Source organism: Onthophagus taurus, chromosome 1 (genome assembly GCF_036711975.1).
Source record: "Onthophagus taurus isolate NC chromosome 1, IU_Otau_3.0, whole genome shotgun sequence".
NCBI lineage: Eukaryota > Metazoa > Arthropoda > Insecta > Coleoptera > Scarabaeidae > Onthophagus > Onthophagus taurus.
This window is the reverse complement of record NC_091966.1, coordinates 12888344-12901475: the sequence shown is the minus strand read 5'-3', so window position 1 is coordinate 12901475 and position 13132 is coordinate 12888344. Positions and strand designations below refer to the sequence as shown.

Sequence of the window (13132 nt, the reverse complement as noted above, 5' to 3'; positions counted from 1 at the left end):
ATTTTAAATTTATAAAGATCGTTAAGTATCACCATCAAATTTTACAATTTTAAATCTGAAATATAATTTAAGCTAGATGATGTAGTATATCTTTGATATGGCTCTATATGATCTCATTTAAATTTTATTCTGATCAATGCATAACTTACCAACTACAACACCTTTAAGAATTTTTACAAGTACAATGCCATAACGAACAAATTACTACTTTTAATACATACCAGAGTAAGCAAATCTATAACTAATGAAGAGCTGAAATCTAATTCGGAACTGGAAGGTAGTGGTGATTATTCAGAAATTGACGACGTTGTGGACAATTTGGAAGAAATAATTTCAAAATTGGGAGATAATTCGGACAATAATACTGAAGGAGATTTAAAAGTGGAACCATATGGAGATGGTGTAAGAAGATTTTGGAATTATTTGTTGAATGAATAGTCTAAACTTTTGGGTAGATGAAAGATGTACTCAAAGATCATAGTTTAAGATACACCATAAAAATATGCAACTTTATCATAAAAATTTTTGAGAAGGAATAGTGAAGAAATATTGTTAGTTTAATTGATGTTTTTACTAATGAAAAAGAAGTTTTATTGTTAGAAGTTAGGATGCTATTTATACACCGAAGTAAAGCTAAAAGATCAAGTTTTATTATAGTGCATAAATACAAACAACTTTATTATAACAACTTTTAAGGAAAAATGATGAAAAAGAATTGTTAGGTTACATTGATGTGCTTATCAGTAAGGTGAAAACATAAAAAATTTGCTGAAGCTTTTCTTATGCGAGTTAAGATCTGACTTATACACCAAATTAACGCGGAACGATTATACTTTAAAATAATCTTTATATATACGTAACTTTATTATAAACATTTTTGAGAGAGAAAAAGCCCTGAGAAGATATTGTTACTGTAAAATGACTTTTTTACTTATGAGAAAAGCAAATTCTTTAAAAAATCGTCAAAGCATTAATTTTAGGAGTTAAGGTGCGATTTACACACTAAATTAACGCTATAAGACCATGTTTTATTAATGCACACAACTTTATTATACAAATTTTTAAGAAAAAAAAAATATTAGGTTAGATTGATTAAAAGCGAAAACTTAATAAAATCGCCTAAGCTGTACTGATGGGAGTTAAGATGTGACTTATGCACCAAATTAAAGATAAAAGATCATACTTTAAAATAATCGTTAAATATATGCAACTTTATTATAAACATTTTTGAGAAAAGTTTTTAGGAAGTATTGTTATTTTAAAATGATTTTTATCTCTGAATATTTTCATATCGTTTTCTCGAAATAAATCTACAGCACTTTAACGAAAGTGTTATGCAATAATTAACGTTGGAATGCTGTCAGAAAGAATTGTTGGAAATTATAAGTCGTTATACAATAAATTATATAAACAGTTGCGCAAAAAAATAATGTGTATAACTCGTCTAGGATTTATTATTGAAAGTCGAAGTATTGAAGCAGTCTTGGTCTATGGATTACTATTGTGGACTTTGTTGAATACAATCTACCGATACTGATCAATGCAAACTATGATAAATACAACAAATGATAAGGGCGATAATAATGAACGATAAAACTAAAGAAGAAATTCTTAGATCTAAAAAAAGCTTATGGCACAAAATTTCAAAATTAATCTTAATGCAATTCTATGGAAAATGAAGCATTACTCGCAGTGGAAGAAAGTGCGTGAGCCACGGTGAGAAGCAAATAAGAGTTCATAATCAATCAAATTGATTGATAAAACTAACAATTTTTATCAAATAACAATATGAAGATCCTGTGCTAATCTACTCGAATGGTGCTTATGTGCAAAATAGTAACGAATCATTATAATGATTCGATGATTAGGATATATAATACCCTAAATAAGTTTCGCACAAATTGCTACTTTTTGAACATTTTTATTGTATAGTAAATATTAACTAATTTTTGCAACAGTTATAAACGAGATGGAAATCAAAATTAGCCAACAAGCTAAGTTACATGCACAACAGGAGAGGTTTTTGCCAAGCGGACTCTCACTTCAGTAGAACGGAACTGCAAAATATGAGCGAGAAGGAAGAGCATTTGATCCTAAAATATTAAATTGTTAGATTTTTCTCAAAACAAAATTTGTGTTATTTGTGCCCGTGATGTTTCAAAATCTACTTAATAACATATCATTCTCAATATTTTTATACATTTTGAGTAAGAACTTTACTGGGAGAACCTTATTTTAATAGTTTAATTTCTGAAAATGCCATTCATAAAATTTCCGTTTCAAATCATTACTAAACATCACTAACATAAGTAAGAAAATAAAATGCCTAACAGGATAATAAAATGAATGAAAAAACTTAAAAGGTAATTAAAATTTCTTAAACATTGTAACTTAAGGGATTTACATAATACAATACAAGAATTTTCTTGTTTTCTAACAATAAACACATGTACTTTATTCTTATCTGTGTCATAAAATCACAAATAAACCCTCTTTGATGAAATAATCTCTCGGACGTAACTTTATGCTTTGTAATTATATGCGCTTATAAATTAAAGTGCTTGTGTACAGTAAAACATGGGAATTTACGACTGAAACCAGTTACGAACCTGGTTGTCAATAAAATACTAAATGTAAACTTGTTTACAATACACGAAACTGTCGAGTTATCTTCCTGTCCATTATACGTCCTTCCTTTTTCTTTTAAAACTCAAGTTTGGTTTACCGGTTCAGCGTATTATTACGACTTTTCATAAGCTATAATAAAGTTGTTTGGGAAGACAATGATACAAACCGCGCGCGGTGCAGCGACCGGTGCCCATTAGTTCGGGGTCCAGGCTACAATAACATAAAGTCGGGATAATAGTGCCAGAAGGCAATACCACCCCCTTTTGCCTGCCGTTAGAATCGAGCAGTAAAAGTTACGACCACAGCAGGGAGCCTAAACGGATGTCTTGAATATTCAACTTGCAAATTTAACTGCGCTCGCAGGAGCCCTGTCGCCGCCAACGACGAAGCGACGGTGGCTTTTCTCATTGTTCGCCAGGATAATTTCTTGCTTGTATTGTATTTTAATTCATCCAGTCGGTATTGCTCGCGGAGGCGACTTCTGCACCACCAAGTTCAAACGCTGCAATAACAGCGAATGTCAATGCTACGTGATCACCGTCTGCAGCTGTGTTCACTCTATCTCCTTTGTGTTTATGACTAATCATTAGAATGTAAAGTCACTCTAACATGTTTCATATTTTATAAATTTATATCTAATGAGTTATTGTTTAAGAAAATTTTATGCTTACAAGATTACCTTGAAATATTAAGAACATGGTTTTTATGCAAGAATGTAATAATTGTATCCACAATTATCTTCAGAGATAATGTTTGTAGAATAGAATACATAATTATAGTTACGTATTAAGTTGTTGAAATTTATGAGATAAATGCCGTTTAAAATTTTCTGCTATTTAATGGATAAATGGCATCCAGTAATTAAATAAATACCATTTGGTGACATTTCATGTTTTTATGACACCCCACGCTGTAAATTAACAATAAACATCATACGGGTCATAAATTCACAATAAAAATATTTTAAACAAAAACAAAGTAAAACGAAATCGATGAAATCTCTTTCAATATCACCGTTCTCATCTATATTATCGTTAAGTAGGTAGGAATTATTGTTTCACTGGTCTGGTATCTTCACGAAAAACAGGCGATACGCCGCGAGATATTGCCGATAAGGATCTAGTGGGAGGACAATGGAGACAACCAGTTTTCGTGCTTTTCGTCTCGCTCCATCCTCCAAAGAACCCCTCTTTAGTCTTTCGCGGTGAAACCTCCGCTGCGGCCGCCGTCAAGGAAGATATAATAGTAATGCGTTGGTTGGAATGAGTAAATAAATATCTCCAAGCGGGACAAAGTTAACGAACAATGAGGCGTCGGCAAATATATTACCATTTGTTCGGGCGCCCCGGCTGTTTAATAAATAGATCGCCGGTAACGTTCTTTATGGGGAGGGTCCGTCGTTACGGTATAACGATATTGCTCGTAATACCTTCCAAATTCATTTTTTCAGACAAGTTATGATCATATTATGAAAATAACTCAAAATATTATGGAGTAACTACATGGAGGCTACAAATATTTTCTCTTGGTTTAAAACAATGTTATGTTTACAATTTCGAAAACTGAAGATTACATAACCCAATTGAGAACAATACAAAACAGATAAACTTTTGTTGTTGTTGGCAAAGAGTATTAAAACGTGACAAGTCTTTGGCGTTAGAACGGTAGGAAAAGTTCTTTTTGCAATCGATATAGCCGATCGAAAATACGAACAAGGAAGTGGTCCTAAAATTTACGAGCGTCCAGTTTTAGATACCGCTTAGTCATTGTAAAGCATGTCCATTAGAAACAAAACGATTCTTTTGGCAACCGAAGTAGAAAGTCGAACGTTCGTTCTCTCAGTGGCAAAACGAACGCGCTACCCCCGGTGCTAGTGCACTTGCCACAATAAATACGCCGCCTCGCACCTAATTGAATACGGTTTTGGCGCTGAAACAAATTCCTGCTTATTGTATCTCGTTCTGCGAAAACGTACGGCCGCAATTAAGCCCGAAACCCTACACTTAGCGAGACCGGAGGAAGAGAGAAAGACGAAAAGCGACCCTTATTTAAAACCAACGAGGCTCGGCAGACCGAGTTCTCGTTACAGTATTCGTACTCCGGTTCTTTTTTTTCTGTTTCTTGGTCGTCCAGTGGCCGGTAGCCCAGACCCCGTCGGGGGACTTAGGAAGGACAATGTGCTCGGCCAAGGAACGGAACAATGGTCGTACAATCCTGCTATCTCGGCGAATGGTCCGAGCGGGCTAATTAATTATGGAGACCGCGAGTTATATGTAAAATAGCGCGACAGATCAAAGATATGGCCGTATTGGACGGCAACGCTTAAAGGGAACCGCCCGCGTGCTTTTAACAGTAGCAAAACGGTGGTGGTCCAGATAACGTCCATTGTTCATTCGACCATTCCAACAAAGAGTATTAACCTTTTTATAATAAAACAAAAAGTAATTATTTAGATCATTACATTTTTTTTGTTTTGTAATATGGAAACTTTTATTGAAAATTGCCAATATTTTCAAATTCGTCATGGAAGAACTTTAATTTAATAAATCGTAAACAGCATTCTGTCTTTTTATTCTTCCATTAAATAATATTTTTAAAAAGAATATACTATTTTGCGATATATAACAGAAATTGTAATTATTTATGCATCATACATGTGTCATTCCCAGTGCAACTCACACCAAGCTATGATTTTCTGAGACACTCCGAGTTCCGCACTTCATGTAGTGAAGCTCAAAACAGCTACCTAAAGGACAACTTCAATCTAAATGTACAAATACGAAAACATGGAAAGTTTATACTTAACATAAAAATACAAAAGGGAACAATCGACAAACTTTGGTTATACAATTCCATATCAGATATAAATATATATATATATAGATAATGGTATATATATGATAAAGGAATACATATGTTCATTTCCTCACCAGAAAAGAGTCAATAAAACTCCTAAAATGGATGCTTAAGTCTCGACTTACTTAATTATACATCATTAATATAAGATGTCTAAAAATAAACATCCTAAATTTGCTGATGATAACCTTCTGTAAAAGATTTTTAAAAAAATATTCCCTAAATGAGGCATCTTCACTATAAACATTGTCAGAGGATGTTTCAAGTGTATGTGGGATGAAGTAATCGTATAAAGAGAAGAAAATAAGAGTTCTGCTTGTTTACTAAAGCTTTCGACCCAGCAGATCACTGCAAAAGAACATTGCAATTCTCATGTCATACCGCAGTGGCTAAAATAAGAATATGATTGTACGCATAGCAATGGTTTATTGCTTCGATTTTTTTCATATGAAGTTTTGTATATGCTGTAGGCACTTTGGTCTAATTGAGAAAAGAAGTAGTTTTTCAAAGTGGATGGATGTATGGAGGTAACTAAGAAGTAGAATATGGTGAGAGCGAAAAAATTAGAAACATCGTTTGAAATGATCTCTACGCACAAAGTTAATCAAAGGTAAATTTCATTGACAATACATAACATCAGCACCAAATAAAAGGGTTTACTTTAATTAGATAACAACACAAGTCAAATCTAAACTGGCTAGTATGACAAGGAAACCTGAAACATGAACTACGAATTTACTAAAATCATGAAATAATTGATCGTAATTGTATTATTTTATGTTCTATTGTTAGATCTTGCCAAACTAAAACTCACAATGTGACAACTTCCTTCACCAATTGAAAATCATTGGTTATTAAACTAATTATAAAACAGTTGTGCAAAAAATATTAAAGTAGCCTTAGTTATTAAGGTAATTAAGTTAATAATTGTTAATAATATTTTTACTGTTACATTTTCAGTACTGTTATTCATGCGAAACTTTGCTAAGAATACAATCTAACGATAGTAAATGCAAGCATTGTTCAATACAAATGATCATAAGATATGAGACACATAAATATAACTGTAACATCAATCACTGTGAAAGTGCAAGGGCGATGATAATCAACGACAAAACTGAAAAGATTCTTAGATGTAAAAAAAGTGGCACAAGACGTTCGCGGGTATTCTTATTGCAAATCTTTATTAAAACGAAGGATTATAGTGAAAAAAAGTGCGTGATCCACGTTTTCCTCCTGAGTGCGATTTTGAAGTATGGCAGAAGAACTGAAGGTATAGACGATGAAGGCATTGAATCTAAAAACTTCAGTAGCAACGACACAAGTCATAACTAATTTGACTAGAATGAGGAAATCTGAATCATTAATGTCATTACACTACTCGATTTTTACTCTTTCAATCCAGAATCAAAATCGTGGATTTAGAGTTTAATCTAATTGTTGGTTAATTAACTGAAAGCAAGATGTGAAGTGCATAACATACAACTAAATGGAAGGAAGAAATAAAAATTCGGATAAGGACAGAGAGAAATAGAATTAGGAAAGAATGGTAGTAGACCAATTAGTCAAAATGATATTATGCGACGTGTATCAAGTATAATAATGCTTATACTAATTTAGAAAACGTTATTTTATTGCAATCATACAAAGACAAAAAACTGGAAATTGGACGCATTGCAATAAAGTGCTTTAGATATACCAACAAGCGAACAAGGCTATTGAATTGTTATGACCTGGTTATATCCCTCTTCGGGAAAAACTACTTTAACAATCATATAAAGCAGTAATAGCGGAAGAGAAATCAGACTTATGGATCAACTTCTAAAACCTACTCTGCAAATATTCAGAAATATGACACATATTATGTGTTACACATATGGAATGTTTTAGATAGCAAAATCTGATCGTGCCGGATAAGTGCTGCCAAGTGATGTGAGCTGGATATTATAGACACTTATTTAAAAGAAAATTATTTAAACATGTTAAGACTGTTTCTACAAAAAAAATGAACTATATTCATCAGTCATGTTCTCGGAAGAAATCCTATATACCGTTAATTGATTATGAATTTCCCAAAAAAAAACATTTCTGAAATTGAGAAGATTTTACTTCTTTTAAAATGATTTTCATGTTCATCAACTTTTGTTGCCAAATATATTGTCACATTCAGTGTTATTATTCCAAATGCAGAGGACAAGTTAAGATGCTAATCACAGGAAAAGTAATTACTGTTATGCCCTTTTTGAGAATAATTTTGTTAATAAAGTACATTTCTAATTTTATTTTAATTTATATCGTTGATGAAAATAAATAATCTATTTGGTTAAAAACTACGATTGCAATCGTAATTACATAATCGTACTCTATTATAACTGCGTTGTTGAAATAGAGTACCATTTATGTCCCTGAATTCTTTTCGATCGCGGAGATAACGGAATTTAAAGTGGTGAAATTCCGTTAAAAATCTCAAATACGTCAAGTTATTTATATTAAGAGCAACTCGGATATTTATAAAGAGAAAGAAGTTGTGCTTGGACTCATTTTAAAAGAGTTTTAAGTTCCTATACTATAAAAGAGTCATAATGGTACAATTTTTCTGATTAATAACTTCCTTGTCATATAATTTTTATTCCCACCTTGATTATTTTCTTATGGACACAGAACATGCACAGATACAGAATATAATCAACTTTATTTATTTCTATTCGTTAATCTCCACGATTAAATAATGATGAGGAGACATATGATACCGTACAATGTAAATTAAAATTTGTTACCCAAAACATTTGTACATAAAAAATATGTAGCTGTTCATTACGATCGTTTGGTTTCTGATATGTAACGGAATACAAGATTTAAGTGATAACTAAATGGACATTACATAATTGATACAATATTTTGTGATTAAAACTAACAAAAATATCCTTAATTAATGATGGGATGCAAAGTTGTAGTTCTGGATAGGTGCAACAAGCCAATAATACCATTAAATTGATGTTTATCAAGAAAAATTGTATTCAGTAAAAATTGTTTAGTTTAAAAGCAGAATAAGAAAACATCGAATAAATTATACTGAGCTTATATTGGGCTTACATTTATGCAAAACGGTAATAATAATTATAAAGTGGTGTTTTCATAACTGTAGAGTTGCTAGTATTCAAAACTGTTGAGTGATTTGATATACTAAATAGAAACTTAATAAAAAGTATCGGAATGATCTGGCAATACCACATCCTCATTCAAGAAAAACAATTCCGACGGAAAACAGCCATACATTTTCGATAAGGAAATCATTACCTCGGGAGTATCCGCTGGAAATGGAAGACAACACAAGCAACTAACAGTGAATTAACTGTAATAACTCAGTAAAGTATTAGTTTAGAGTAGTGGTTGTTAAACCATGATGTTCTTTACTATCCTATCAAACTTTCCATCAAAAATATATAACAGATTTTAAAAGACATAAAACTAATCAAAAGCTACTTACTTTCAGGGTTAACGCGAAGAATAACCAAAAATTAAGAGGTCAATTTGCAAGATCAAAACATTTAATTTTAAATTTGCAGATCTTTGTTTGTTAACGACACAATTTATGTGCTCGTAAAATGGACGAAATGATAAAGTTAATTACAGATTTAATTAAGAATAGTGCAATAAAATCTAACATTGAAGATAAATGCGACAAAGTTAACGAGAATTTATATAGTTTGTTTGTAATATCACTTAATAAAATCTACGGCAATTAATATTCGTGTTATCATTATTTGTGAAGTGATACGCGCGAATGCTCTTTGTTGGTACGGTATAAATGTTGCACTTCTTATCTATATGAAGTCGTGTTCGCCATTATCATGTTTCGATACCACCTGTTAAAATGCGACTTCATCGTAACTTGTACCCGCAGGATGTAGAGTGTACAGTGAAAGATAATGATACAGAGTGGTTATCTGTAAAGTAATAAACCCCGGTTTGTTTCATTATCATATCTCGTGCAAACCGCGAGACACGCTCGCTTTGCTACACACATGTCAGAATGGGTTAGTAATAATAATACTGATTATGAGAAGAGTAAATTGATAGATTTCCCATAAGTTTAGATTTTACCGTAATGGTCTTGTGTTTTGTGAGAATGGGGTAATGTAAAATATTTCCGGTTATAGAAAGGTTTAGAGGGCGTTTCTTTTAGTGTCCAGAAAGTAAATTCACGAACCTCCACAGCTGGACCAGATACAAGAGAGGTCTTTGTTGTCAGGTACAGGAAAAGAGAGAGAGTAGTACAAAGCCCTGGGCACCAACAGTGCCGACAAAGTATCGTTTTCTCGTTTCCTATTTGGAGCGATAACGTAGAAAACCGGCGGATAAATACGGCGAAGATCGTGTCTCCGGGTCCTCGTCCAGGTGCTTCATGAATAATTCTCAGTCCGTGGCGAACAGACGCCTTTGTCGCGCCTTACAAATCCATAGAATTCGCTAAGGCGCTTTTTGCGTTCCGCTCATCGAAAAATCAATCGCCGGAGGACGAGTTTTGTTCAACAACGAACTCGAGGTCAATGAAATACCGAGAAAAAGGCTACTATCTTAATAGGATTCAATGGTATTCATGGCTTTTTCGTTGATATATGAGAATTGTACCGAACTTTACCAACGCCTTTTATTTAAATTGTTTTTAAAAAAATCTTTAACAATAGAAACCTTCAAAGTCCTTTTTCCAGGTATCTTTTTTTCGGTTCATGACTAATAACAATATATAACAATCGAGGCTTATTTAAGATCCGTTTTAGTGACAATGATAATCGATTTTTAAATTATTTGGAAGACTCATAATATTTAGCATTGATTAAATCGATCCGATTTTAAATAAATTATTAATTTAATAATTTATAATAGAATTCATAACTTACCATTTGTTATCGATACAGAAACTAACAGCACGAAGAAGACACAGCAGCACATCGAACGATCACTCAAAACTACATTGAAAGCCATATTTAGATAATTAACCATCTTTTAAGCATATCACAAACACAATTTTTGCATCTACACAACAAGAATCGTCGAAAAATCCACTTCAACACACTTAATTTTCCAAAAAACTGTTTTTAACTATCATCTAATACAAACGATTTTTTTTTAATTTCAATTCAAATTTGTTTTAAAGTTTAATTTAAACACTATTTAAAATATCAGGTACGAATTGTTTTTATGATTTGAAACGTTTTTAATGTCGGCGAGGACATCCTCGTGTTCATAAAATCTCACTCGAACCATAAACTCACATGTTCCGAATTATTTTAATTGTTTTCACGCTTAATTGTTAGAGTTTGTGAACGAAACCGACGATCGACGTACGAGTTTGCGCAAGTTCGGAACGCGCAGGAGCGAATCCTACCCCTACAGCGGTCGGAGAACGACTGGAGTTTCTGATTATCCAGGCACAAGCGCAAGAATCAAGCCATCTGTTGGGTCCGCGCACGGCTCACTCGTATCTTCGAGTGCTAGCGGGCAGCGTTCGCTAACCTAGCAAAGAAGGAAAGAAGAAAAAACATCAACAACCCGATTCCGGATTTGTTTATTTATACTGAAAGATTATATTCGCAGATTAACAGCCGATAGAAGTGGTAGGAGATGGAGGAGGAGGAGGAAACGAGTAATACTGAATATCGTTGGTTATATGATGGAAAAACGATTGCTTTTCCAGAAACTCCAGGAATTGGAAACGCAGATGTGATTCTTGAACGCGTGCGGTGTCTTTTATGTGTTCCACACTTTGCGATTTTACGAGGTCTTATAACGATTTCTTAGAAGTTTATTTACATTTTATAACTAGATTTTATATAAGGATTTTCAAAGCTATTTTATTTAAATCGAGTATTTAATGAATATTAGAAAAACATCAAATTGATAAAAAAAGTAATAAATTAGAATACCTATGAAATGTGATATTTTTATCAGTGTGTAAACAATTCCCAAAGAAAATAAGCAAAACCTTTAATTTCCTGTCCGATTTTATCGGTGCTGACTCGGCCTAAGATAATACATTGTTATTTCTATGCGAAGGAAAGCATTTTTTTTTTGACCCAAGTTATTTTGAAATCTGTTTTATTTATTTATTGTGGGAAACAGATTGTGGCGATTCCACGAATACTATTCACAAGTTGTTAAACAATAGGAAAATAAATGAGAATTGTTTCAATGTGCGAGGATTAGGTTTGAAAAGTTTTACTTGTAGTAAATCCCATCGGAAGATATTAGAAGTATTAAGATCAGAGGATCTAGGTAATCAAGTAATGTCCAAAAAATATTCATTTTATGACAATAATGTTTTATTTTGGTTTCAATCAAGTACCCATTTGGCAGCCCAACGCATTTTTTATTTATTTAGATTTGTTAAAATGGGTTTTGGGACACATTTTTTTAAACTAAACGATAATTTAAAATAATAAAAGTCTTTTATTGATAATATTTATACTTTTATCCATGACCTATACTACAACGAAGAACTCTTTAGAATTAATAATATTTTAATTAATTTCATAAAAGCTTGATAAGCAGGTGAAAAATTACTAAAAAATTATCAATGTGAAACCTTAGAAAAACGTTTATTAAATCCATCAGTTGTTATTAACCCTAGAATACTAATATATCGTAAGTTTTACGACGCGCTGTTTTCTTTGCTCGATATCTTGTTAATGCTGTTACGTGCTCCACGTTGAAATATATTCGTAGTTTGTCTTGTGTTCGATGTATATCGATGTGGCTGTTTACTATCCCGGCTTTTGGTGCGATCGTCGTAAAATTTACGAGTGATTGATATTAGCGTTATCTTTTTAAACAAACTATTTACTCTTAACAAAAAATAATGAACGAAGAGGACGATATGGATTTAGGTTCTAATATGATATCGAAAATGATTAGGAAAAGGCAGACAATTTACAGGTTGAACATGATTGTAGTGACAGGAAATTCGAGGAAAATGAGAATATAGAGGTGTATCTGAACATTTTACTGTATAATAAAACTTCTGTAAGTGATGGTATTCAGTGATGATCAAGATTTGTAAATAAAATAGTTTATTTATTTACAAAGATACGCTAAATTAATGTCGGGAAAGAAACTTTTGTATTTTTGCCTCACTGAGTCTAGGAAATTTATTTCTCTGAAACTCAAATTCTGCTCCATATTTACGGAGCGCTTTTACAAAATATTTCATTAAACCAAATTTGATGTGATTTATTCCATAACGTACCCAGATCTTAAAGGCCAGTTTTGTTTAACATAATGTTCTGTTCAGGTTCTGTTATTATTATTCCCAGAGAAAACAACGATACAGTCCAAAGTCCTCCAGGTAACCTCAGATACTGTGCTTAGTGCAAGGGAGAGAATCTGTCGATAAACCCGCAAAAGACAATCGTTGGGATCATTGACTGTGGTTTGCAGAACCTCTGGTGCGATAAGCACAACGCCAACTTGAACGGCAGTCTTGGATGAAAAACGAAAATTCTCTGGTTCAGGCAGATATTTGCATGTTCACAGATTTATCAAAAACGCCGGAAAGGGTCGAGGCATAGAGTATACTGCCAGACACTTCGGATTAAGCAAGCTTACAGCATGGGTACGTACTGTACTGTATTCCAGGCGGAAGTATTTG

General features: G+C 32.7%; 1 protein-coding gene across 1 annotated transcript in view; it reads right to left on the bottom strand.

Annotated features, from left to right (window-relative positions):
- The window catches only part of LOC111413813 (roundabout homolog 2-like), a 160935-nt gene extending 149962 nt beyond the window's left edge, over positions 1-10973 (bottom strand). Inside the window, exon 1 of the mRNA XM_023044922.2 lies at positions 10386-10973. Coding sequence (XP_022900690.1) covers positions 10386-10488 — 103 coding nt within the window. The 5' untranslated portion in view covers positions 10489-10973. The remainder of the gene's footprint in view (positions 1-10385) is intronic.
- Positions 10974-13132: the final 2159 nt, after the last annotated feature.